The 27398-nt window shown below is 41.4% G+C and overlaps 1 protein-coding gene across 3 annotated transcripts in view; it reads right to left on the bottom strand.

The window, feature by feature from the left end:
• The window catches only part of RNF150 (ring finger protein 150), a 132156-nt gene that overhangs the window by 56030 nt on the left and 48728 nt on the right, over positions 1 to 27398 (bottom strand). For all 3 annotated transcript variants that reach the window (XM_069855276.1, XM_069855275.1, XM_069855274.1), the window contains exon 2: positions 1124 to 1374. In XM_069855276.1, the coding sequence (XP_069711377.1) occupies positions 1124 to 1374 (251 nt within the window). The remainder of the gene's footprint in view (positions 1 to 1123; positions 1375 to 27398) is intronic.

The following is a 27398-nucleotide window of genomic DNA, read 5'->3' on the forward strand; positions in this document are numbered from 1 at the left end:
CTATCCAAAATTTCATACTGTGTATTTAAAAGGAAAATACATTTTTTCTGTCTGTAAATACAGAGCAGCTGCTCTTTATCTCAGAGGATGCCTGAATTTCAGTGGGGGTATGTGAGGAATCCCTATACGTTAAGTATACACTACAGAGTGTGTGGCAGCACTTTTCCCTACAAGATGATGATTTAAAACTCTATTTTACTTTTTGTGCAGAGCAAGCAAGGCAACCCTCCTTCTGCCCCGCAGTAATGTATTACGGGTCCAGAAACATCTCTGAATTACAGTGTATTTTTTTCTTCCCTGCAGTAAAATGGATATCTCCTCAGATTTCAAACATTGATAACATTTTCTACTGGACCATTAGAATGAAATGTAGAAGCCTCAGCTTCACAGTTCTGCTGATGCTGAGAGAGTTACATCCAGACAAGAAAAGATTGAATTTATTATCGTCATTGCTATTATTCATTGCTGAACTACCATAAAGATGCACAGTGCTTTATAAATCCAGAGAGCCTCAGGATTTAGAGCCCATTCCCAATGGACTTCTTTCCAGCTCTATAGGGTTTGTATCTCTTTCAGGGGGTTTGGACAAGATACAAAACCCAAAAGCAATGGTTTATTGGTGGCTATCACTACAGCACTTACATGTTCAATGACCACTGACAAGTGAATAGGGAGATGTTTGCCTTTCAAGCCTAAGACACTTCTAAAGAAATATTAAAATAAAACCCCTTTCTGTTCTGTTTTCTTTCTTCACTTATAGTGAATCTTGTTTCACACAGAGCCATTCACATACCTCATTATATTTTAGTCAACATTTTGATCTCAGGATTATTATATAGCCTTGGCTATATGCACCAGGGCAACCCACATAACATATACACAATATATTTATCAATTTCTATTTTCCTTATTGACATAAGTCTTGGCTTTTCCCAAACATAGGCACTGTTTTATCCCCATTCCTTTTCCCCTCTAGGTTTTTTTTTGTTCTGTTTTGGTTTTTTTCTTACCACATATTCACATTTTCCTCAAGTTTTACTTTTAAATCATTTAAAGCTGAATCCCATGATGATTCCCATGATGATTTTTTGGAAACATGAAGAGTCAGTCCAGTACTGCTCACCTGATTCCTGTCTCTGGCATTCGCATAGCGGAATCGCTGTATGTAATAGAAGACCAGCCATGCCAGTGAGATGATCATCAGCACGATGAAGGAGATGGAGACAAACACCACAGAGGTCCGGCTGACGTACTTCTGCAAGTTGCGGGTCCCAATGGTTATGTACATCATCACAGTAATGTTCCTCTCCAGGAGGCTCACTATCTCTTTTCCTTTGGGTTCAGGAATCATTATTGCTACAACATCTTCTAGACCTGTCAGACAGAAGAGAGTAAAGAAACCATAAGTAAAAAGGGTGACAACCACGTAATAAAATGACATAAGGATGTGGCAAGGGGAGGAAAAAAAAAAAAGGCAAAACAGTAATGAAAAAAAGCTCTCCTTTCTCCCACTGGTTTTCACAAGAAGTGAGTCAGATGGATATGGTGAAGGTTTCAACTGGAACCAGTTACATGGTGTGTTTCTATAAACTAATCTTGGGGAGACAGGTAAAACGTGTTTCATGGGTTGCAATAAACACAGATTTCCAGCAATAGTGAGGCTTATATGGATGATATTGCTGGAAGCACTGCAGAAAGGGAGACATGGTGTAGCCAGCATCCTTCTGTCGAGCAAGCCATATACATTTATCATAGAACATTCTGCAGGGTCACGGGTCTGTCAGAGAAGCCCCTCCAAACCCCATGTTCAGACCAGAAATGCTTTCAATCATAGATCTCCATGTGAGAAACACAGTCTGAAATTATCTGGGATAGGACAGCTTGCTAAATGCCTTTTCTGGATTTATAAATAAACCACCACTTCTTTATGGTTTAATATTAGAGATATTCTCTCCTACTTCACATAGCAAGCGTGTAGACAATTTTTATGCCCAAGCTATGTTTTGCAATAGTAAAATCCTGAATTGTACTAAACAAGATGTGTTTTAATGTAGAAACATGCTAGAAACAATAGCATATGAAATGACCACAAACTGGCATTTAGAAAGAAAGGTACAAACCAGGAGTTTCTGAAGCCAGAAAGATGATGCTTAGGTTTCAAAATTTCAGCTGGAATCCCAGGAAATCAGATGGATTGTTGTTATTCCCTTGGCTACCTTGTATTTTGACTGTGCCCAGAGGACAATATGCTGCCTGCCTCGGGACATTTGCGGAGATGGGAATGGGACACTTGGCTGCAAATGGAGATGCGAGAGGGCGACTTGCATTTCCAGCAGCATCCCCTCTCCAAGTTGATATCCAATTCACACTTCACTAGTGCAACACTGTGCCTTGTGTCAAGCTCAGGCATTTCTCCATCAAAAACTCCTGGGATGTATAAACAAGATTTGCAAAGGTATTCAGATCAGGAGGTGTCTACCAGGATTTTGTATATACTAAAAGCAGACAGGTGGATGGCATTCAATGGAAAATGCTAACTGTGGTGGAAACTTTATCAAACCCTGCTGGGTGCCCGGATCAACTGGGGGTAATGAAATAGCCATGACAGCCTGTTGCTGCTCTCACACAAAATCTGCTGCAAAGCTGGGAACTGAACTCTCCTCTCCCAAGTTTTGAAGAAGTACAAACTGGACTATTTTTCCTCTCAGGAGGCTTTCTATCATAGCACTCCCTGATCATGAACACGCCAGTCAACTAATAGGGGGAAATCAATAGTTCGGCTGAGTTAAAAGAGTTTTAGATATCCATAATAGAAAATGTAACCTTTCTGCTGATAATCTTTCATAAAGCACTGATAATTTTCAGCTATTTCCCTTTATTTGTCTAGTAAGAGCCCACCTTCAGCAGCCAAGATAAATCTACCTTTGCAACTCCTCTGATACCTGTTTATTACAAAAGGTTAATGCAAACATTACCCTAACAGCCTAGGGAGAACTTGCCAAGTCTCAAAGTGGCTGAGAAGGGCATTGGTATCATGCCAGTAATTTTCCTGCAGTCAATAAGACAAATTGTCTGGCGCAGTGCTTAGCTGTCCACACACCTTCCTTTGTTCTCCTCCCTTTCTTTAAGGAAAACAAAAATTTGAAAAATCACTCTACAAGAAAACCAAAGCAGACAACCTCAGAAAAGGAGCCCACAGTGAAAAGCACGTCATCAATTCCTCTCAAAAGCCACCATTCTGACCTCCTCACTTGTCCAACATGGACTTCTAACATCGCCTCAGTACAATCCAGGACACTGTGTGAATGATGCTACCTGAAAGCCTATGTAAATGGGAGACAAAGACATAACCATTTTCAGTAGAAAATATCGGTACTATCCCAACTGTTTAATTATCCTTAACTTTAAATTTCTTTAAAAACTTTAAGAGTCATGTTTAATTCAACTGAACATAGCCTAGTATACTTCTGGACAACTGTAAATAAAGGGGACAGGCCAGATACGACACGTTGCAAATGAAGAATCCCATTCCACTGTTCAATTACGAAATTAATGTTTTTGTAATAATACAATGAGCACCCCACAGTAGTGTCTTGTATTCTTTCATTAATATTAAAGAATTGAAAAAGAGGGAGGAAAAAAAACCATCATCTCCTGCATATATTTAATCTCATTCCTGTTCTTCACCAACTGCCCTTTATGATTAAGCTACAGTGCAGCTATCTGGCTTCAGTTCATGTTAGAACTGTAACTGGTTTTGAACACGAGTGCAGCCACACACCTTCCTTCTCTACTCTCTCCCCCTTCCATCTGCGCCAGGACCGCCTACTGCCGCATTGGGCCTGGGGCCTTTTAAAAAACTTTACAAAACACAAGATACTAAGGAAATTGTCATACGTATATGCTAAGTAAAATTTGGTTTAGAAATGCAAAGTAGAAGACACAGCTATTGCAAGGGGAAAGCAGCTGCTTTTATTTATTCAAACACTTAATATATTCAAATTGCAGGCTATCTGTTTATTTTCTTGGAAAACACTGCATTTTGTAATGAAGCATTCTTGGAAAAAAAATAACAAAATTGGCAACGAATAATAATCAGGATTTTTTTTACATTCTATTATGATAATTTCTCCAAAGTACTAGAGAGAATGCTATTTGATCAATCAAGTCATTAAGCTAAGTTTTTTATCTCCAATATGCTCAGTACAGAGAAGAAAAGAAGAAAAAGATAAAGCAATTTATTTCTATTTCCTCCCTTATACAAAATATTTTGCATCCAGTGACACACGGGAAGCTCTGACATACACAAAAACTATATGCATGAAAGAAGAGCAATGATGTAATGAGACATCAATATTAGAGATGCATTTCCACACCCAAGTACACATGTTCAACAGACTCCAAAAAAACAAAGTATCCAGTAACATGTACTGATGCTCCTCTTGTGAGTTAAATGTTAACAATGCCTTTCATTGCACACATCCACAATGGTAACTGCATTTTGTAGTACTCTTGTTACTTAACACTTCTGTTTTCTTTTTCTGGCCAAGATTAATGAGGAGTTCAACATGAATCTTTAAGTAGCTTTCAGGATGAATCAGAAATTCATAAATCAAAGGCATCCTGGCTGCAGTGAATGGATTTTCTTTCTTATTTTTTTGGTGTAGGAAATATTTAATATATTGACACTCTCTCCCTATAAGCTAATTACAAAATAGATAAGATAGAACTTGCAGGCATTTGGGATGATTTAAGCCACTTCAACTTGCTGAAGCGTATTCACCTAATCAAATATTTATGGATGGACAAAATGTGCTGCTGGTCTTCAGGCTGCTATTCTGCTTCTGGGCTCTGCATCCCAAGGAATTTCACAGGATGGCCATCAGTATGGTTATTGGTGGGAACTGGGCTGCTTTGGGCACTGCTGGCTTCCAAGGGCCCATGCTGGGGAGCTGTGGACAAGCTCAGCTTGTTTCCCAGTCACGGTGCCAAACATGTAGCCCTGCAGCTAATCCACTGATGGCACAACGACCACGCCAAGCTGTGGCTACCTTGTTCACTTACCAAGAGTTGCTCTGGAATTAATAAGCCTGGACAAACTGATCCCCCAAGCACTATATCCTCCTGTGAGGGTCATCCTAGGCTCTTCCTCAACCCAGTCTGCCGAAGACATAGCCCCAATTAAACGTGAACAGCAGGAGAAACCGTGGAGAGAGGAGATGCCAGCCGCCATCCAACACCTTCACACGATGTTGGATGGCAGAGCAGTGAAAATGTCAGAAAGTGTTTTCAATGGCAAGATGTAAACTTCGGAAAAAGATCCAGGAGATCCTCTCCAAACTTTCCCCCCTGTGCTTGGGGGAAAAGTTTGCAGTACTGGGTGTACCCAGTACTCGGCTATGGAAACACACTTCAGCTGGGATTCTTTTTTATGTGAAACTGCAAACTTTTTCAAGTATAACAATCTATTCTCTGGTGACAGGGGAAAAGAAAAACTTCAGTTCTGTAACAGTGGATTTTGTGGAAGAAATGAACAGATTTTATGGCTGGAAGATGTACGTGTATTTTCCACTTTGAACACAGGCTGTGCTGACAAACCTGTGATATTTTTTGATTCTGCTCTGGGAGCTGCAGAGATGATACTGAAATTAGTCGTGAGTTCTTCCAGTCAGGCCCAGCAGTGGTTGGCTGTTTCTTTAATGCTTTGTCAAGTTCTAATGGAAGCTTTAAAAAGTGGTATGACACATCTCAGAAGAGACAATTTAATTCTTCATGCTTGGCAACTGCCAGAAGCCAGTTAGATAAATAATTAATTTGAATTATTTGAGTAGAAATCCAATTTCGGAGGCATAGAGAGTCTGCTCCAAGATATCTTACCAAGATACAAATATGGATTTCTCTTATGTTGTACATCAAAGTCAGGTGCTAAAGTTCCTTTCACAACTGAAATCTCAAACACTACTGCAGAGTTCAGATATCTCCCTGAAAAACCACACAGTGTTCAGTCCTGCTCAGAGCCCAGGAATAGAAACAGGAAGGTGCAAGAACCTAAGCAACTCTTCCTTTACTTCTTGAATAAATAATTTCAGTTTTAGGAACCAACTTTGGCAACTATCACCTATTGGGAAAAAGAAAATCCAGTGCAGTCCTAAACAATTCAACCCCTGCCCGTGTCCAGCTCTGTAGCATCCTCCCTGGGATCAGCCTGTGGCCGGTGGGTCCTGCCAGCCCCACACAGTGCGAGCCAATTTGGCGCTCGCTCTGTACAAGGACTTACTGTGCTGCCAACCACATGAGTGCTTTCCTGCCATAGCTCCTGCTGCTGCCTGCGTCTGTGTGAATGGATTTATGGTATGATCTGGATGGGGTGTAGCATTTTAAAGCAAATTTGGAACAAAGCACAGATATTGTTTTTTTAAAAGAATACTACATATTTTTTCTCCAGCTCAGTTGAAAAGTTAGTACTAAAGAGAATGAAAAGGAATCCACGGTGATGGTGCTGTAGTTGTGATTGTTTAAGCTACAGCCAAGAATGATCTGTTGGGCTATTAGAACGTATCACCTTTTGCTACAGACCTTGTTGCCTTCAAAAAGGCTATTGCCTTATAATCGTGTTTAGTTTCTTTACAATTAAATTACATAGGAAAAGGTAAATAGGTTAACCGGATGGCATTTCAATTCAATTTTAATGTCATGTAAATTTTTCTAATAATTTCATAGTTGCAATAAGGCTTCTGAAGTTTCAAGACCATCCAATAAGAGTTCAATCTTAGTTTTTCTGTTCTATATGGTGCAGTTCTAAATTGACCAGAATATCAGCTTTTGCGTGGTTTTCTCCATAAAGATAAACACAGGCTTAAATTACATTTTTCTGAACTCAAAAATTACTTTTGGAAACCAAAGCAATATTTTAGAAAAGCTGATTTTTGACTTCATCCATTTCAGAGAAAAAGCAGTGTAGGGTCAGTTAAAGAACTTAGATAGGCCAACTGGGAAGTATTACCAGTAAGAAATCAAACTGGGTAAAAGGACTGCTCCCTGCAGGAACTTGCCTTTATGTAGCATTCCTGGCATTTGTCTCAAATTGAAGTATTAGTAAATGAGATTACAGGAAAAATTGGCAAAGAAGAGAGCAATATACAGCAAGTAAGAGTAATACACAGCAAATACATCATATATCATAGCTGAGAAGACTACAAGCTGCTATCTATAATCTCTTGCATAAACTGTCTCAATGCCAGAGGACTAGAAAGGACACCAATTTCTAATCAGGTTTCATAACAGATATGGGCAACTACAGATCAAGTTGTCCACATTACTCACTGAGGATTCTCAACAAAGACTCTTAATCAAAAAAGACAGCTCTAAATAAAATAGGAAGGGCCACACATGAGAAAAAGAGGGGTTAAAACATAGGGACTTGATGTTCAGAACATTAGAGAACCAGCAAATACAAAAGACGCCCAGGGACCACAGACTGCTGGAGGTTGGGAGAACAATTTTGGGGAGGCAGAACTAAATGTTCACCTCATGCTTTTACCCTTCCCCAAGGAACTGCTGTTTGCCATTATAAGAAACACAATGCTGGGAGAGACGGATCTTTGGTTTCAAACCATAGACTTGCTTTTACGTTAACTGGGAACTGAAAGTTGCACCTCCCCTGGAGAGAAGAAAGATTAATTCATATAATGACAGAACAACAACAGGGCCAAAGTCAGAGGTCTGATTATGTCAAAGACCCTCCTGGAGCTGGAGTGGGGAAACCTTACCTGTTTCTGCAATCAGTGATGAACAACAAAGGACTGGGGCTGTCTTGCTTCTCAAAGCCCCAGTTTGGGCTTGACCCAAGGCAGGAGGCCGTGTTTCTCATGCAGAGGCAGGAGGGTGGGACTGGTGGCTCAGAGCTGTGCACCATATATGTGAGCATCAAGTGTTCAGCTGCCACCACAGGGCTAATGAACGCAGGAAAGCAGTAGCAAGATGGGAGATGTACCCACCGGTCCGGAGAGACAGATTGCACCACCTCCTCTGCTGAACACCACATCTGGGTCCTGCAGATGATCTGCCCACTTCTGCTCTCAGTGCCCATCCCAGAAAGGCATCACTGTCACCGAGGGCAAGGGATCAGCAAGGTTATGGAAAAGATTTCACCCTACAGTGAGGGAAGGCTGCAGAGTGGGATGCAGAAGTCTTTGTGTACCCACTTACAGGGCCTGCAGTCACTGCATGGACTTGCTGAGTGGAGGAGGAGAGGTGCCAGCTGGGAAAGGAAAGCAGGAGCATGACCATTCCCTGTCTCTTTTGCTAAAACTGAGTCACATCAGGCAGGCAGAGCTAACCCCCTTCTAGGTTGCCCAGCCTGAGAGAGAAAAAAATGCAGGGCAAGGCCAGAAGCAAAGACAAGCATAGCAGCACGTAGCCCTGTTTTCATGGATATCAAGCAACTGAAGTTATCAGAACATGAGTTTTCACACATAATCTTTTTCCTTTTTTACTCCACAGCTTTTGCTTTGCAATGACGTAGGTGCTTTCATCTCCCCCCACCCACATTTCCAATTTGTTTTCCTTCTCTGTTTAAGAGCAGAGAAATATTTCCTTCAACTTATCTTCTCCCTCATTTCCCGCTTCTCCTTGGCACTGTTTGCACTCGCCTTGGTCCTTTGCCCATCTTCCAAAACATTTAACAGTAAATCAGGTTTCCTTAAAAGGCAAATGCAGCAACCATGGAGAGAGCAGCAACACCTTTTCCCTACAGCAATTTTCCCATTTGCAAAAGAAGGAACCTCTTTTATGCAAACTGTTTTTTTTCTTGGACGACTTTATTGCCACCAAACACTTCTCACTGCAGAAGCACAAATACCTAACAGGATAATCAAGCGACCTGTAAGAAAAAAAAAGATCTAGTGATGTTAATGACTGGCTACAGTATTTAAGTAACAGAGAAAAAAGTTTTCTCTTCGGTCCTGAAGTGCACAACAATAACCTCCAGCAGAGCTGTTCTCGGTTCATTTCTTTTGATGCTAAAACCAGGAGAGGCAAAATGCTTCTGGCTGTGATCTTTCCTGTTGAACAGCAGCCTCCACCACTGTTTATTACTGTTTAGGGACAAAGAAATTTCTGTTCGTGTTTTTGTAATCAATGCTGATCTTGCCAAGGCTGTAAGAGCTCAGAATATATTGACTTCCTCTGATTTTATGCAGATACTGCAGCAAAGGAAGAAGTAGAAAGCTACAAAGCTCACAAAATCAAATTCCGCATGATCTCTGCATTTTTCCTGGGCTTGGTTCCCACAGTGTCAGCTCATCAGTCTGATGAATGAACCAATGCTAATGTACCAACACGGTGTTACTTATTCACACTTAATTACAGAAAACTGGCGGTTCTCCGAGAGGTTTCCTCAGACCCCAACCCAATCCATGGCACAAATTTTTGAGGCTTAGTTACCTTAACCAGCATAGTACTTCGTTATAACTGCTAATCATTTGTACTGAAGACCTCTCCAGAAATCTGCCCTGGTTTCTAAACAATATGTACTGTTAATGCCATATGCCACTTGTTTTAAGTTCTCTCTTCTGGAATTTGCACTGCAATGCTTTATGGTTCGGTGTTTTTTTCATGTACAAGGTGACCAGACAGACTCCTTCATGCAGGCCTTACAGTTAAGATATGCTCCAACTCATCGCAAAATATGGTACAGGGATAATTTATTAGTAAAGTACAACCTTTTCAGAGTTGTGGCAAAACACACACACTGTCTAAAGAAGAAGCTGCTTTTCTATCTTCAGTGGAATTTTGCCAAAAGAAAATATGTCTGAAATAGCATCTTACACATCCAGGGCAGAGTACAATGCAAATCCAAGCTGGTTACTGTGCCTGGTGCTCCCAGAAAAGGTAGAAATATATTTCATTTACAAATGGGGAAACTAGAGCAAGTGTGTTGAATGACTGGAGAAAGGTTCCTTAACAGTGAAGGCAGAACACCTAAATCCCAGCTTCATCCCCAACAGGCAGGTAGCTCCGATGCTCCTCCAAAAAGGCAGGTTGAACAAGCACAATGGCTGGATCTGCTCTTGTCTTAGCTGGAAAAAGGGGCAAAGATTCAACACAGCCCTGTCTGCCCGAGGTGCCCTTCCCTCTGCTAGCAGAGCAATTTGGCACGAGCTGGCAGATGCTGTCATCGTCTACTCCCTGCATGGGAATCCACGTGCCAAGTTTGTCACTGTACCACTGCTTTAAACCCTCCTGCCCTCAAACTATGGATCCCTTCCCAGGTAAGCCCTTTATTTGGGTGAATCAGGATGCTTACACAGAATAAGGCATAAAAACAGATGGCTGATCATCCTGGAATGGTTTAGGAAGGCAGTACCCCTCTCTATTTGTGCCATTGCCCACAACTCACTGCTTGGGGAAGTGTTGGTGGCCAGGAGGGCTGTGAGGGAGTGGGCATAGCTTCCCACTGCAAACATCAGGCCAGCTACCTCTAGCACAGCTAACTGCAGCAGGGACCTGCAATTCCACCTTCTGAACTTTAATCCCATAACTAGACAATATATGAATGTGTTCAGTAGAAATATAACTCATGGGTGCGCAAAGATACGCAGAACACTCAAAAATACAACAAGGGAGACAAATTAACAACACTAGAAGTAACTGGAGCTGATGTTTGCATCTTTAAATAACCTGCATGGAGTTATGCTCTGCTGAAAGAAATATGTGCTGTTTGTGTTTTGTAAACTTCATGAACAAAGAATATTGAAAGCACACAGAAAATTAGGAAATGAGCAGGAGACTGTACACAGAAAAAATGTAGAAATTATTATGCAGATTGATTGCAACTTTTCACCTATATTTAAAGACAGAATCAAAGATTGTTTTGATGTAGTGACAAATTTTGCCCCTTTACTCATAACTTCAGGGAAGGTATTAAGAAAGCACTACTGCCATATGCAAAATAAACAACATTTGACCACAGAGAGCAAAGTATCATTAGGAACTTTCTAAGTCATTAAAGAAGGAAAAAATGAGAGGGAGAGAAATATGCACATGCAAAAATCTCATTTCAACTGAAATGCCTGAGTTCTGAAATGATGTCTCAAACACAGCTGAAAATACCTCTTAAACCCCTGAGACTTCATCTGCAACTCTCGCTGAAAACTCTTCATTAAAGGAAATAGATGGGGACCAGATGAGGTTTCCTTAATCACTGGTTCTCATCACCTGTCCCCCAAGGCTGGGACCACATCAGCTCCCAGTGCAAGTCCAAGCAGCTTCAAAGTCACTACAGCACCCGTGGGCTGTCTTGGATCCCCCAGGGCACTGCAGAGTCCCTGCTGTGGTTCTGCTCTGACCCTCAATCTCTCCTGCAGCCTCCCCATCTCCTCCAGCACCTCCCAGGCACAGCAGGTCACCCCACCACTTATCAGAGCTCCTGCCGAAGTTCTACCTGTGCATTCAAATTATTACACAGGGACAGCCCAAGGCTGCCTTAACTTTTCCCCAAGCCCCTCTCTCCTGCTTTCAGGCTGACCCAAGGACTATGCACCATGGACTGCAGGTGGGAGGAAAGGGGACATGGCAACACTGCCTGATCCTTGGACTGTGCCCATCCTCCTGCTGCACCCATCAAACCTACTAGTCAGGAGCCTTACAGGCCACACATTTTTCTCTCTAGAGAAGATGAAGCTTCACAGAAGTGGTCCTCAGACAGCCTTACCAACAAATCCAGCAAACCAAGAGATTAAGACAACTCTGGTCGGATGCACATACTACCACCATGAGGGCTCTGCGTGGGCCAGAGTGGCTTGTGGTTTAAAAGTACAGACAACCCTAAAAGTAAAGAGCTAGAAAACAGTGCAGCACATCTGTTGTGGGTTTAGGCTATGTTGTTGGGTGCGTTCCGGTTGAAATGACCTCAAATTAGCTGGACAAGAAACAGATTCAGAGCAGCAATCCAGGAACTTCGTAAAATTACTTCAGGGGATTTCCTCCTTACTCATTCAAACAAAACTTCCCCAGAGGCGCAAAAACACTAATGGCTTTTATCACTCTGTGCACAGGGATGGATCAACAATAACTAATAAGAGCAATGAATCAAAACGGAGCAAATAAAAGAAAATGGTGAAAATAAATGGTAAAAATAAAACAAAAGGGCAAACAAGCCAAATCTCAGGCCAAGGGCCAGGAACACATAGCAGAATAAAACAAGCCAAATCTGAGGCATAGCATCACCAACACTGCCAAACCCTCCAAAACTGCTGAACATCCCTCAGTGTCATTAGATTTTCATGGGAATTTGGTAGATCTCTACAATATGTACCCTCCAGTACATCTCTTAGTCATCTCTTTTCCAAACTGAATGATCCCTATCTTACTCAGCCATTCCTCATACAGAAGTCATTCCACACCTCTGAACATGCTTTTCTGTATAGGGGATGGATAGGTTTGGTTAATAGTTGAAAGTTTGCCAACACTCTAAGTGTTACATCCTCTGGTAATACACCAGTTAGCCTCTGGTTCTGAGCTATTAAAAACCCAAATGCCAGCAGCTTCCTGAATTAAAAACACATAAATCAAACAAACACCTCAAAACAGGGGGGCACGTCTTCAGCTGGCCTCAGACATAAACAGGAATAATAAAGTCTCTCTTGTTTTAGCTGGAAAGATCTTGTTTGCTCAAGAACCTTGTCAAGGAGACTTTCCATCCTGAGGATGGGGCCGAGCTGCCGAATCTTTGGCCTTCATTTTCAGGTAGTATGACTAAAAGGCACACAGACCTGGGTATCTGTTCCACATACTGAAATAAAAAAGGTGCAACTAGTATAAATCAGACAAAAATCAGGGCAAAACCATATTATTCAGATAATAAGATTCAACTCCTTTCTCAAGAAATCAAGTTTTGTTTCATTAGTCTCTAACACTGTTAGTTTTGCAATTCTCCAGCTGTCCCTATAATCCCTTAGGGTAAACAATATTTAAAATATCTAAAGAAAAAAAAAATCAAGAGAAGATAAATGTTAGGTCTTTCTTATATTATGAAGAGACATAAGCTTAACTACAATTAGATTTCAAACTGATACAGTTAAACGGATACAGTAAATCCTGTGTTCAGTTCTGGGCCCCTCACCACAAGAAGGATGTTGAGGCTCTGGAGCGAGGCCAGAGAAGAGCAACAAAGCTGGTGAGGGGGCTGAAGAACAGGCCTTATGAGGAACGGCTGAGAGAGCTGGGGTTGTTTAGCCTGGAGAAGAGGAGGCTGAGGGGAGACCTCATTGCTCTCTACAACTACCTGAAAAGTTGTGGAGAGCAGGGAGGTGGCCTCTTCTCCCAACTGACAGGACAAGAGGGAATGGCCTCAAGCTCCTCCAGGGGAGGTTCAGGTTTGAGATCAGGAAAAAAAAAATCATGGAAAGAGTCATTGGGCACTGGAACAGGCTGCCCAGGGAGGTGGTTGAGTCACCTTCCCTGGAGGTGTTTAAGAGACAGGTGGATGAGGTGCTGGGGGGCATGGTTTAGTGATTGATGGGGATGGTTGGACTTGATGATCTAGTGGGTTTTTTCCAACCTAGTGATTCTGTGAAATTACCTACACCAATGCAAACCATGTTAAAATAATGTTTAAAAACATCAACTTCAGAGAAAGTGAGAGCTTTTAGAGTAAAATAAAACTTCCCAAGTCTCTTTGTACATCATGGAAAAGGTCTGGCAGGCAACAAACTCCATTTTTAACTGCAGTGTCAGAGTTTTCTAAAGATAAAATTCAGTAACAGTTTGATTTATATGATAATAAAGACAGAATAACAGGAATAGAGACATAATTAAGAAGAACTGAGACAAAACTGAGAACAAGCCACCTAAACCCACTGTTTTGGATTGCAATGGGTTTGCTTAAATAGACTCCTACATTTTTGTTTTGGTTTGTTTGCTTGTTTGTTTGTTTTGCCCAAGTGAGCTATCTTGGCGTTAGCTAATATTACTCTGACTGATTCAACTGTCAGCTCTGCAGTCTAGGATAGGGACGGTTTAACCTCCTCTGCTTCTGTTCAGTCTAAATAAATAACCAACCTGGGCCCTGATTCACATAACAAAAGAGTGTCTAGAAGCAGCTCGAATTCTCTCTTTACCATCACAGACACTGAACTGTCTCTACGCCAATCTTTAGCAGTATCAGCAATGTGAACTAACCCAAATAGCGCCTCGGGTTCTGCTTTTCAGCATTTGACCCTGTCTAGAAATGGTTCCTTCTGATCCCACTGAAAGGTTGGATGTTATTCTCTGCTGCTTAAGTGGCTGCAGGGGGCAATTACTACCAGCTTAAAGTGGGGCATGGCGTCCGAGGCACAGAGAAAATCAATAGCAGAGCTGGGAATGCAGCTCTGGTTTTCCTGACTCACCCGTTCTCTACTCTGCAAGTCCCACTTTCTACTTTCTGGCTTCTCTAAAGCACAAGAGAGAGCAATCCAACTCAATAATGACTCAATGCAGAATAGGGACTATCGTCACAGAATCACAGAATTGTTTAGGTTGGAAAAGACCTTTAAAATCAAGTCCAACCTTTAACCTCACATTGCCAAGTCCACCACTAAGCAATGTCCCTAAGCATCACATCTACATATCTTGCAAATACCTCCAGGAACAGTGATTCAACCACTTCCCTAGGCAGCCTGGTCCAATGCTTGACAACCCTCTCAGAGAAGAAATATTTCCTAATATCCAGTCTAAAACTCCCCTGATGCAGACTGAGGCCATTTCCTCTTGTCCTATTGCTTGTTACTAGGGAGAAGAGACCAGCATCCACCTTGCTACAACCTCCTTTCAGGCAGCTGTAGAAGGCAATAAGGACTCCTCTCCTCCAGACTAAGCAGCCCCAGTTTCCTCAGCCGCTCTCAGTGGCCACACTATTTCTGATACGAGCCAGGATGCTGTTGGCCTCCTTGGCCACCTGGGCACACTGCTGGCTCATGTTCATCTGGCTGTTGACCAACACCCCTAGGTCCTTTTCCACCAGGCACCTCTCCAGTGCTGCACGGGGTTGCTGTGGCTCAAGTTCAGGACCTGGCACTGAGCCTTGTTGAACCCAATGACCTTTCTGATACATTAGTTCTTGCATTTTCTTTGTGTAACTCCCAACACACAGCTAGTAACATTTCTGAGGAAAACCCAGGCCAAACATAGACCACACCAGAGCCTGTTTCTTATAGAATCATAGAATAACCAGGTTGAAAGAGACCCACTGGATCATCGAGTCCAACCATTCCTATCAAACACTAAACCATGCCCCTTAGCACCTCGTCCACCCGTGCCTTAAACACCTCCAGGGAAGGTGAATCAACCACCTCCCTGGGCAGCCTGTTCCAGTGCCCAATGACCCTTTCTGTGAAGAATTTTTTCCTAATGTCCAGCCTAAACCTCCCCTGGTGGAGCTTGAGGCCATTCCCTCTTGTCCTGTCCCCTGTCACTTAGGACACGAGGCCAGCACCCTCCTCTCCACAACCTCCTTTCAGGTAGTTGTAGAGAGCAATGAGGTCTCCCCTCAGCCTCCTCTTCTCCAGGCTAAACAACCCCAGCTCTCTCAGCTGCTCCTCATAAGACCTGCTCTTCAGCCCCCTCACCAGCTTTGTTGCTCTTCTCTGGACTTGCTCCAGAGCCTCAACATCTTTCTTGTGGTGAGGGGCCCAGAACTGAACACAGGATTCGAGGAGCGGTCTCACCAGTGCCGAGTACAGAGGGAGAAGAACCTCCCTGGACCTGCTGGTCACGCCGTTTCTGATACAAGCCAAGATGCCGCTGGCCTTCTTGGCCACCTGGGCCACTGCTGGCTCATGTTCAGTCGGCTGTCAACCAACACCCCCAGGTCCCTCTCCTCCAGGCAGCAATTTCTTACGTGAATTATTTCTTACGTGAAATAGCCCAACAAAACAGACTGAGTGGCAGGGGAGGGTTGGCAGGGATCACCCAGCCCCCTGCAGCAATACACATGTCTTAAAGCACACCTTACAAGCAAGATAGTGTTTCTAGGAACCAGAAAGCCAGATTGGGCAAACAAGGGGCGGGGGAGAAACTACAAAAAGAAGGAAACCACAGAGACTGAAATATGGAAAGCAGTTCTTCTGGCAGGATAGCCAACCAAACAAAAAAGTGCCACATCAGGATGTAGTTCAAGGGTAACCTTGTGGCAAAGAGAAGTAGGATCCTGGGATTTATAAACAGGAAACAGCGAGCAGAAGCAAAAAGCAGCTGAGAGGAACAGCAGAATAACATAACTGCTCACGGCTGCAGAGACAGGGTTCTGGGGAGACCTGAAGAATGCCAGGAGCTTGGTTTGTTGAAAACAGGACCAGGAGGTGATCTGACTATATATTTACACACATTTATCTATATGCACATATATCTATGTACACATGCTCAGAATGCGAGAAAATAATGTTTAGTAAGAGGGTCTTTGTCCACCTGGAAAAAGGCATAGCAAGAATCAATAGGTGGAGTCTTAAGGTAGTCTTTTCAAATAAGAAATAAATCACAAGTAAATCACAGATCTTTAAACCGTGAGGGTGATTAGACAGGAGAAAAAAGGGTTGAGGGTGGGGGGTACATGTAATTTGAGCTGAAGAATCTATTCAGTGCAAGAGAAACTGACTGTAGCAGGTAAATATTATCAGCTTACAGTGGGGCAAGGTGTCCAAGTTACAGAGAAAATCAATAGCAGAGATGGATGCAGCTCTCATTTTCTGTAGTAAACAGATCAAATTAAAAAAATGTAAACATTTCTCTGTGATTTCTTAGATGTGCACCCCCAGCTTCTCAAAAGCTTTGAAGCTTAGGGATGGTAAACTTACCCAGTCTAATTTCAAATGCACTCAACTATTAGGAGAACAAAATATGAACTTTACTGGGTTTCTTTCCACATCTAGACAGAAGCCCAAACAAGCGTTCAGCAAGGATGTGTAGGTGCTTGTGTTTATTCAGTACAGTCACTAACACCTCCCATGGCAACTGTAACTCTCATTTGCATTTGGGCTTAAAGTAACCTGAGTGCAGAAATGAGATTATTTCATGGGAAGCTAAAGATCAGCAGACATTGCCACTCACATGCAACAGTCTCACAAAAGAATTCCCTAATATTATTGCGCAGGTCATCCTTGGCTCAGGTAATGAGTGAGACTGGAGAATCACCACTAGCTGCATGTTACAAAACACACACCATCTTTCAGAAGGTGACGTTCCAACTTGAATGCAGAGCAAAAATCCTAATTCAAAACAAGAAGCAGAACAAACAAAAACAAACTCAAAAGAGGAAAAACTCCATAAATGAAACACAGGAGAAGTGTTTTTTCAGGCTTCAACTAGATGAATGAACTGTGTGAACTCAGAAATACTTGGCAGTGTTAACCAAACCTCAAGCTCTGCAAGATACACCGACTCTTAGCTAAAACTACACATAAAGTCTGAAAATGTTTTGAATATGCAGGCCTTCTTACAGCAGAAAAAAGAAAATAACCCTTAACAGCATGTAAAAGTCTAAATAACTTGGAGAAAAATATTTATACTTCTATAAAGGCATGTTGTTTATCTCTTCTAGTTTCACATGGAGAAAGTCACTGGGATACTTTCTAGTGCAATCCAGAGTTAACAGTTATGCTCTGGAACCTTATGATTATTAAACCTATGTGGACCTTGGACTCAGCTTCCTCTAAAAATCTTTATAATGCACATCTTGCTATGACAGTAATCTAAACAACTCAAAAGCATATTTATAATACATGGAAAGGAAATGTCTTATAAACCTTATCTTCCTACCTTACAACTAGGAAAGAAAGGCATGTGCTAGAAAGGAAAGGTATGTGCTTTCATTCACACATCTTTTCACTGCAAGGCCAGTTCTCCCCTCAGTGAAATCAATGTCAAATCCCCCACTGGCTTAAAATGATGCAGATCAGACCTTTAGCAGTCATATAAGCAAACTATTTAAGGTTTATATAAGAGAAGGAAAAACACCTACCACCACTGAAAAAAATGGTGGCATTTATACACTGCTTTTGAGACAACAGGTTTTAAAAGACTGGCTCACATGCCTTATTTTCCTAGCACAGGATATGAGCAATTCCTATTGATTATATATGGAAGTTACAGGCATCCTGCAGAAAGAGGACAGGGCCCCAAATGTCTTGGCAGGTGTAAGAGCAAAACGTTTTCTTAAAATGCCACAGTACATCCCAGCATTTTACAGGTTGTCGTTGTCAGCAAAGCAGAAACGCATACTTCATGAAAAGCCATTTCAAACAGTGCCTGAATGAATTGCTGCCAGAGAGATGGCTAAAGCAACTCCACAATTTCATTTCAGAGACATTACTTCCAAAGAGTTACTTAAAAGGAGTTATAATTACTGAAGAACGTTCCCCCTGCAGACAAAGAAATCCCTCTTCATGTGCTCAGAGAATGATGGCATGATGAGAAGAAAAGGGTTATAGCTCTGGTGAGCCTTTCAGATACATCTCCATAGGTCTTTAAAGATACTATTATTTTTATGTCACCATTATCAAACCCTATAGAGCTGTATGCTTCATAATTGAATGATACAGAGAAATTAATCTTCTTTATGCTTATATGCAATGCATGCTAGCCTTTTAAGTATTCTCACTGGAAATGCAGACTTAAGAAAACATATGATTCAAATCAAGTTGAAATACTCCAACCATGCTAGATACGCAGGATGTACTCACAACTGCATATTTCAGTTTGTATATGCTACACTGGGCAAAGAAAATCTTGTGTTGCTTAAAATCACCACTTTTAATACCATGGCAGTTAAGTGTAATGTTCTGTGAAAATATCAGCTAATGATCTTATTTCAAGCATATTTCTTTGCAAAAACTTTTAGTACATTTCTCCTGGAAGTATCTTTATGCAGAGGCTCTCAACACATTTATTTACTAAGCAAAGACTGGAAAAAAAAAAAATCAAGAAATAAAACAGTATTCCTGCCCCATGGGGAGGTACTCTAGGCTAATTGAGCAATTACTGTATCATTCCTGCCTACCACCCAGGGATTAACCTTGTTTCCCAAGAAGAGTCACCACCACATGGTGGAAATTCCTGGTCTTCATGCGTTACTTTTAGAGATCTAAGATTCTTAAAGATTATAGATGCTTCTTCCATGCTTAATTTGGAAATGTAAAACAACGTCTGCAATAATCCTCTGAAAAAACCTTGGCATTATTCCAACAGTTCATGTAAAAGGCTCAACAATATGGTTCTGTGGCTTTTATGGCATCATTCTGCACCCGCACAAGGCAAGGGAGCACAGAGTGACTGTCAAGGACAGTAGAACTGATCAGGTACTGCTGGTGCAAGCAACAATGCAAGGTGAGGGCAGCAGAAACCAAGGAGCATGTGGTCACTTTACATCAAAGCTGTGTCTATGCCAAGTGCTCATGGAAAGCAAAACCCATTTCCTTAAGTCCCACATTCCTATAGGATGACAATTCTGAGAATACAGAGATTTTTTAAATGCACACTTATTGCTTTACGTACACATTTAACAATAATAACACTGCTGTCTGTGTGCTTGGGTGTTTAAGTCTCTGTGTCATGAGACAGCAGCACGTTTAACCTTCAGTCTTTCCTGATAATTTTTCTGATTCCTCTTAGGTCCAGGATAGCTTTAAAGCAGCACATCAGTTCTGTAGATCTTGTAAATGTTTTGGGGTTCTTAGTATTTAGGGCAGTGCCTCAAAGAGCCACTGGCTCATGTTAATGTCACGTTTGAATAAATGCCTTCTCACTTCCCTTTTTGTTTCTGTTCAACCAGTCTTGAAGCAATTCAGCAAGTTTGGTGTTATTTACGACAAGAAATGAAGGAACTTCAGAAATAAAAGAGGGAAATACCAAAGACTAAAGGAATGTAGTCAAAAAGCAACACACTTTACATGACACTCCAATTATAAAAAATTTCCCCAGAGGTGAGCCTGGCAATCTTAAAGATCAGAACGTTAGAAGTCAACACATAGAAGTCATCTATGCCAAAAATATATTCCAGACACTTCAAGCTAGACAGCAACTTCCAGAAGCCAAAAGAATTGAAAAGACCCCAAATTGAATGCAGTTCTCTTGAACAGACTTCCAGGGGTAATTTTTTAATGTTCTTTTAAGACAGCACTGAGATGCAAACAAAGGATATTAACAAAGATTTCAGGTTTGATAGTGAATTCTTTTAGGCCTCCTTTCCTGCTTTGCTCCATCATGCACTGTCAGTTACTAACAGTACATGATGGAGTCCCACACATACTGGCTGTTTGGGACAGTATTTGTCCCATGTACAAATAAAATAAAGTACAACATACCTAGCTTAATAAAAGATGTGCCTTTTTTAAAAATCCTGCTGCACTGTGAAAAACATTTAAGTCAGTATAGAAAGCATACCAGTGATTAAAAGCGCTCAGGTTAATAAGGATGCAAACCAAACCTTTGTGGACTTGTAAGAACAGTTGCTTTTGCCTTGAAGTATAGAGATATGGCCTAAATGACTTCTTGAGGTCCCTTCTAATGCTATTTTTACAAGATTCTCTCAGTTACTAGTTTGTAGCATCGTGGTAGTTCTTAAAAATGTTTAGTGGAAATGTATTTGCCAAAAAAAAAGAAAAAGGTAGGGAAAAACCCCATAGAAACAATGCATTCTGCTTGAGACACTTTTGCAGATCATTTGTTTGTGAGTTTCATCTCGAAACTTGAATACAGCCATCTAAATGTTAAAGGAAAGATAAGAAAGTCAAACCTAACACTCTATGCATGGGATGCCTCAGGTTGGATGAGTCACAGCCCAGAAAAGGAAATAAAAGTGTGTTCAGGTGTGCTCCCATCAAAATCAATGAGTGGTTTGATTTAAAACCATAACATAGAATGAATGTCACTTCAACTCGGTTGGTAGCAAGTTAGCTACCCCAAGGCTCTTTCTACAGTCAAAAATGACAAGATATTCACCCTCTGCAGATGTCTTGCTCTCCGCTACAACAATAAATTGAACCCAGTGGACTCATTCAGATTAGCAGCCTCACTTTTAGGTTAGTTTGGGTAATAAAATAAAAAAAAATTAATGCCCTCCTAAGCAACCCACCCACTGTCATTAGACAAAATCTGTAGGAGACCAAGGAACTTGATTTCCATACATTGAACAACAAAGCTATTCATCACAGTATAGACTTATTTCAAAAGTGGTCACAGAAAGCCCTCAGGGAATAATGACCACACTAGTCAACACTATTTATTTACAAGAAGGGAGAGAAAGTCCAAGAACATAATACTCTATATTTGTAATCAGAAGACATAGCAGAAGTATGTGTTAAGCAGACAGGCACCATCAAGGATTCAAAAGGCAGGTCACTAGGCAATTACTGCAGTAAGCCATACTGACCTAGAGGTTTGAAATCTATGTCAGTCCATTCTAATTTTTACTCCCCTTATGTGTGGAGGTACGCAGTCATCCAGAAATATACAAAAAGACCACACACAAAAATTTAAGGTTTCCTTCAGCGTGTTTTCTTCCAACTTCTTTCTAGCAGGAAATACTGTGGGCAGCTTTTAAATCAGTTCTCCTGTGGCAGGCAGATTGGACTACAGAGCAAAGCACAAAAACCCAAAAGCTGACTCTCACCCAGTCCCAGAGACTGGGCAGAGCGGTCATTCCAAGGCAGGGAGTCCTGCTTCGGACTGGAAGTTTTAGCCTGTGCAAGTTGGTGATAGCTACTACATACAGCTTGACTGAGTGTACTACTCAAAATGTTACAGGACCCTCCAAAATAGAAAGCAGTTCAGCTATCCCACTGAAGTGGCTTTTCCTGGAATTTCAGATTTAGCTGTGAAAAAAAATAAATTAACATCTGGTGATGTTACAAAATGACTTTCGTGGCTCAATGACATCACTTTAACTGGGAGCAAAGTTGTGTTCACACAAAGTTGTGTTCAAAGTTGTGTTTGATTATAATGTGAAGTTTTTAGAGCTCTCTGTTTTGTCAGGACCTTGGGAAGAAGTTACAACAGAAGGAACTGAGATTCTCACAGGGCTGGGCCAGGTTGTGTATCAGTAATGGCTTCTGCAGTTACGAATGTATAATACTCAGCTGGAGCATGGCCTGCTTATAAGTTCATTTTCAAAAACTTCTACCCCTGACTGGGGAAAAAAATCCCAAAAGGTTTCAGAGATTTGATAAAGTTTTTCTCGCGTTTCAGGAATAGAGGACTGTTGTATTACTCTGATCTGCTTACCACTGTTACCAATCCCCTGTCTCATTTTGCAGTCACATATGCTTCAGCATTAAAAACAAAGTTCTTCACATGGTTGCAACTACCCGTATGCATTAACAAGATGTCTGAACTACAGCAAATGTTACCCTTTTCAGTTTCCTTGTTTAATAAATGATTCAAAAAAATCATGCACATTGTGTGGGGAATTTGGTTTTGAATTATACATGACTTTTCACATTTCTAGTCACAAATACAATGCTTTTTACATATTTCAGTAGTTGCTACATTTGTTAACACCCTAAACACAACTTGTTTACACTAAAGTATTGTTTCTGCTCACTACCCTGTATTTTCTTCATGTTTTAGAAAGGAACAGTTGGTAAAACTGAACTTCATCTGTCAAAAGTCACCAGTTAAAAAAACCTGTTACACCAGCAAATAGTTGTTATTTACATACGCACGAGACGCAAAGACTTAATCTTCAAAATGTTTTGGTTTGGTGTACAATAGTAGCCAAATGCTCTGATGGGAAGGCTTTACTGGTTTTATTGAAGTTATGTAAGTCTTATTAGAAGGAAGTGGAGAAACTGACCCAAAAGAAGCACAAATCAGGAACTGCAAAGACTTTTGTAGTCCTGTACCTCAGGCCAAGGGCTTCAAAAGGAAATACACTTGGTGTCTGAATCACGTAGTGCCAAATGAGTGCTTTGTTTAGGTGGGGGTTTCAGAGCAGCTTGCTGAGTCAGAGGGAATGAAGGCTGGGGATCATGTGGCACCCTACGAGGTGTCTCTCCATGCTGAACCCTTTAGAGTAACAGATGACAACATAAAAACAGACTGATTGACTATGATATTCAAAGATGAGAGAAAGGGTTACATTTATAATTGGTCTAAGGGTTGATACAGGAGTCAGGAGTCATATATAGTACAGACCCGGAAAATAACACAGAAAAAGCTCAGACAGGACAAGCAGATTAAAAAAACCTGGGCTGCTCCAGCCACTACTGACTGTTCTCTTTTGGAAATGGAATGTAGAGGAGGTGGAGGACCACCACTTTTGATTGTAGACACAAAAGGTTTATTCAAGACCCTTTAACCTATTTTATCTAGAAGCTAAAATCCACCTGTATCAATCCAGTAACCCAAGAGGACTCTTTCCTGACTACAGCAGGACCCAGGTTCCTCACAGACCCAGACGATCCCTGAAACCATTCATACATGGACACTATTGTCCTCTCTTTCACCACCAGAATCACAGCTGCTCCCAGCATTTTGCATCACTGAGCCCTTTCTTTTGAAAGAGCCACTTGGCATGTCTCAATCTATTGCCTTATGGATCTTCTAAACAACATGGAGAGAACTACCAGGCAATTTATACACTCTTGACAGACAGAAATACCTAGATACAAATAATATGGGTATATAAAGAGACAGGTCACCTCCTTACTGTGGTTAGGACAAGTCTAGCAGGTCCAGCTAAGCAAACAGTATTCCCAAATAAAATACATACTCTATGACCCCATGACTCCACAGTGAGGTTTCCTGTTGCCCTACCAAGATCATCTAGTCCCTGGCTGTTACCCTAAGCTGTTACTTGTTCAGTTCTGTCTGTACTGGCTGAAATCCTGTCTCTGTGATGCCAAAGTATGTTCTTACACTGTTATACATACAGAATAAAGCAAAATGCATTTCTCAAAAAGGCAAGGTATCTGTAGTTTTAGTGCCTGCCACCATGTTCTGATCATCTCTCAGCTTCCCCATAAGCACTTGCTGCAACCTGTGAGAACCACACTTTCCTTAATTTCATTAGGCTTTTACCTCCTGGCAGTTGCTACATGTTAGCTAACATCATTTATTTTCCTCTTGCGAAGAGGCTTTGTGAGAGCTGAAGCGGCACAGTCTGGATTCACCCTGCATGAACACACTGCGGTAACCTATACAGATAAGCACTCGGGGTCTGCACCAGGGTGCCCTTGTGATGTGCTCCTCAGCTGCGACAGTAATATGGATAAGAGACAGCAAAGCCTCTGAGCAGCATGTACAAGACACAGATTCATTCACTCTAATTAGGCTTAGGTCTTCCCTGCCCCCCCTTCATGTCATGAAAAGACAGAAAGATGACTAGAAGAGACTTTTCCATTCAGACATTATACAAACTACCAAGTACTATGTGAACTGGTACTCAGGAGCCATATAAAGATCTACAGACTAATGGACTTAACTGAAATAAGAGAAAGACAAAGCAATAAATGTTGACAAAACAATATATGAATTCCCACCTTTCCTCTAGGTAAAGATGAAACAGCCTTGCTACATAGCTTGAATATGGATAGTTACGTATACACGCATGCTGAGAAATAATAATTATGTGTCTAGAAAGAAGGAAGAAAGGAGGTTAACAGCAGCAGAGATCAATTCCAGCTCATTTCAGAAACCATTCTGTATGTGCTGAAAAGAAACACGCACAGACACAAAGAAAAAAGGGTGAGAGAATTGTGAATTCAGCCATCTAGGTTTTGGTCAATATTATAAGGCGATGAAAAAGGGTGATCACACAAGCTGGTCAAGGGAGACTGATGGTCATAAACCATGGCTCTATTCTTTTTCCCAGAAGGGAAGTTGAGGAGGAAAGCTAATGTGATGAATGCGTTGGCTGTTAATACCAAGTTCCATAGACAACAGCCTGAAATTTAATCCCACAAATCACTAAAAGGAAAATGTTTGGGAAACAGCTTGCTCTCGGAATTGCTCCCCCCTCCCGCCTCAAGCCTGTTCCTGAATGAGCTGCTGTCACTCAGCACATCCACAAAACAGATTAACTGTTAGATAATCTGATTTGGGGTATAGGAGGGGAAGCTACCCGCTAGCCATGCCACACTCTGCTAAAGGCACATGGTATAAAGAGGCACAAATATAAACCTGTACACTCTGATCCTCCTCTTGCATTTGTAATGAGTTTGGAAGCATTTCTTCTCCAGCCAAAAAAAGGCAAAAGGATTTGATGTGGTGACAGTCAGTTCTTTGCTTAAAATGCATACATAGCACATGGATGCTGCGCTCTGATTTAAGTGATCATTCTAGACCTATTAGGAATACATATTATAAAACTCTGCCTAATAAAAAGAAACCAAACAACACTTTTCCTTACTTTGAAATGCATGAGACTGTGTGTATGCTTTCTATGTCATAAAGCAGAGAGTTAAACCCTGGTATGTAGTCTTGGGGTTTTTAAAATTTTTTTTATCTTGCTTTCAGCAGCTTTTTATTAGTTAAGCCTATTCTTCTCTTTTCTTGCAGTGATCCTTTTGAACTGGTTTTATTTCTTGGTTCTTGGTGTCAAGGAAATGTAGACGGTTGTGTCTGAATGAGAGATCTGCTTCTCTCCACCCAAAGATGTGATTTAAATCATAAAACACCTCCCAGGAAAGAAGCAGGCAATGAAGCACAGCAGCTGCTGCTTTTCCAGAGAGGCTGGACAGCAACAAGCTGTAAACATCACGGCAATACATTGGATTTGCAAAATTAGCACCGAGTTTGCTCTTCATAACTTACCACATCTACACAGGTGCTAAGAATATTGATTTGTTTTGTCTGGGCTTCAGAAACAAACCATTATTCTGTGGGAATTTTAAGTGTTTTGTAAGTAGTATAAAGTACAGTGAGGTCTACATTCCCAAGTGTAAAAGGGAAATGAGATGTGCGCAAAGGCACTGCGAAGTGCCTGATTCTGAAAGACATGTCCCAGACTATTCCACAACGCATTTGACAACAGAGGAAGTTTATATGGATTTAAGAAATCATCAGAGAACTATTTAATTGGAAGTTCTGGCTTACTGATTTTCAGTTCAACAATCCATTTATTGTAATCCTAAACTGAGGATAAAGGCCCCTCCTTTTAGCTCACCAAATGTCCATTTATCAGTTTGCTCACCTGCACGCGACCTGCCTGTAGGCTGTCCTTTCGACTCTGTTTTGTTTCTCTTCTAACCGTCTGGAATATCTGCATTATAATATTAAAGCCAAGCATTTTCACAAGACTGCCTTCCTGCTACTTTGCACTTGAAGAAAGCTGGCAGTGAGAGGTCCAGCCCTACCATGTCTCTGCCCTGAGGTCTCAAGCAGTGATGTCTTCATAACCCTTCTTCTATCAGCTTTAGAAGACTCCTACAGCCAGGTGATTTATTGCTATGCAGGTGCAGGGGAGCCTACAATGCAATGGTAACACTCATCTCTCCATACAGCAATGCTGCTCGTGTGCTGTAGGTTCACCATGCAACAAATCTGTATGCTTGCAGGATGTCTCCAAACCACCCAGGATGGCCTAAGCCTAACCTGGTCCATAGGGACCTGCACAGATATGAGGGAATTTCATTCTTTGAGCCTTGAAGGGCGAGATCTGCACTGACTGGGCTTGGAAGGCCCTATTGTCTACAAATTTCACTGTCAGACAGACTGTGATTTGTAAAGCACCTCCTCCCCGAGCTCGCTTCCCTGCAGTGGCATTAAATCCATCTAAAACTAGAAAAGCAGTGATCCAGACCCTAAATTGTCAGTGCAAACTCCTTCCCCTTTGTCTAGACTGTAATGTTACGTGCTGGAGGGCACGGAAAGCATCTCGGAAAAGAATCATTGAAATTCTGTAAAACTTACGAATGCTGACAAAACAGTTGGTCACGTTGTCTAATACAGAGCAATAAGAACAAGAGGAATTTTTTAAGTACAGCCTAAGGAATTGATTTAGTGCATATGTAAGGGTCACTAGACTACAGTTGAATAACAGCGCTGACAGCCTGTTGTGTGCATGATGTGCCCAGATGTGTGAAATAAAACCGAGCTGCCGGGAAAATGACCTTCAAGCTACAGTACAAAACAACTGCCTATCAGAACATCATCCATGCAACACATTTGTGGAAGAGCTAGAGAGGGAGGCAAACAGGTGCACATTTGGGACTCATTAAGAGTTAGTGCCTGCAATTAGTCAGAATCCTTGACCATTAATCCCAGAAATTCCCTGTTACAAAAGATGTTCAGTCATTTGGCCAGATGTTTCTTGCATAGCCTTTAAAAGGAACTGCCCTGTGTCTGCATCGTAAATATTTGACTGTCTCAGTCATTCAACAACGGAAATTTATTTAGCCAACAACTTGTTAATAAAAAGACCAACA

Source organism: Phaenicophaeus curvirostris, chromosome 4, assembly GCF_032191515.1.
Source record: "Phaenicophaeus curvirostris isolate KB17595 chromosome 4, BPBGC_Pcur_1.0, whole genome shotgun sequence".
Lineage (NCBI taxonomy): Eukaryota > Metazoa > Chordata > Aves > Cuculiformes > Cuculidae > Phaenicophaeus > Phaenicophaeus curvirostris.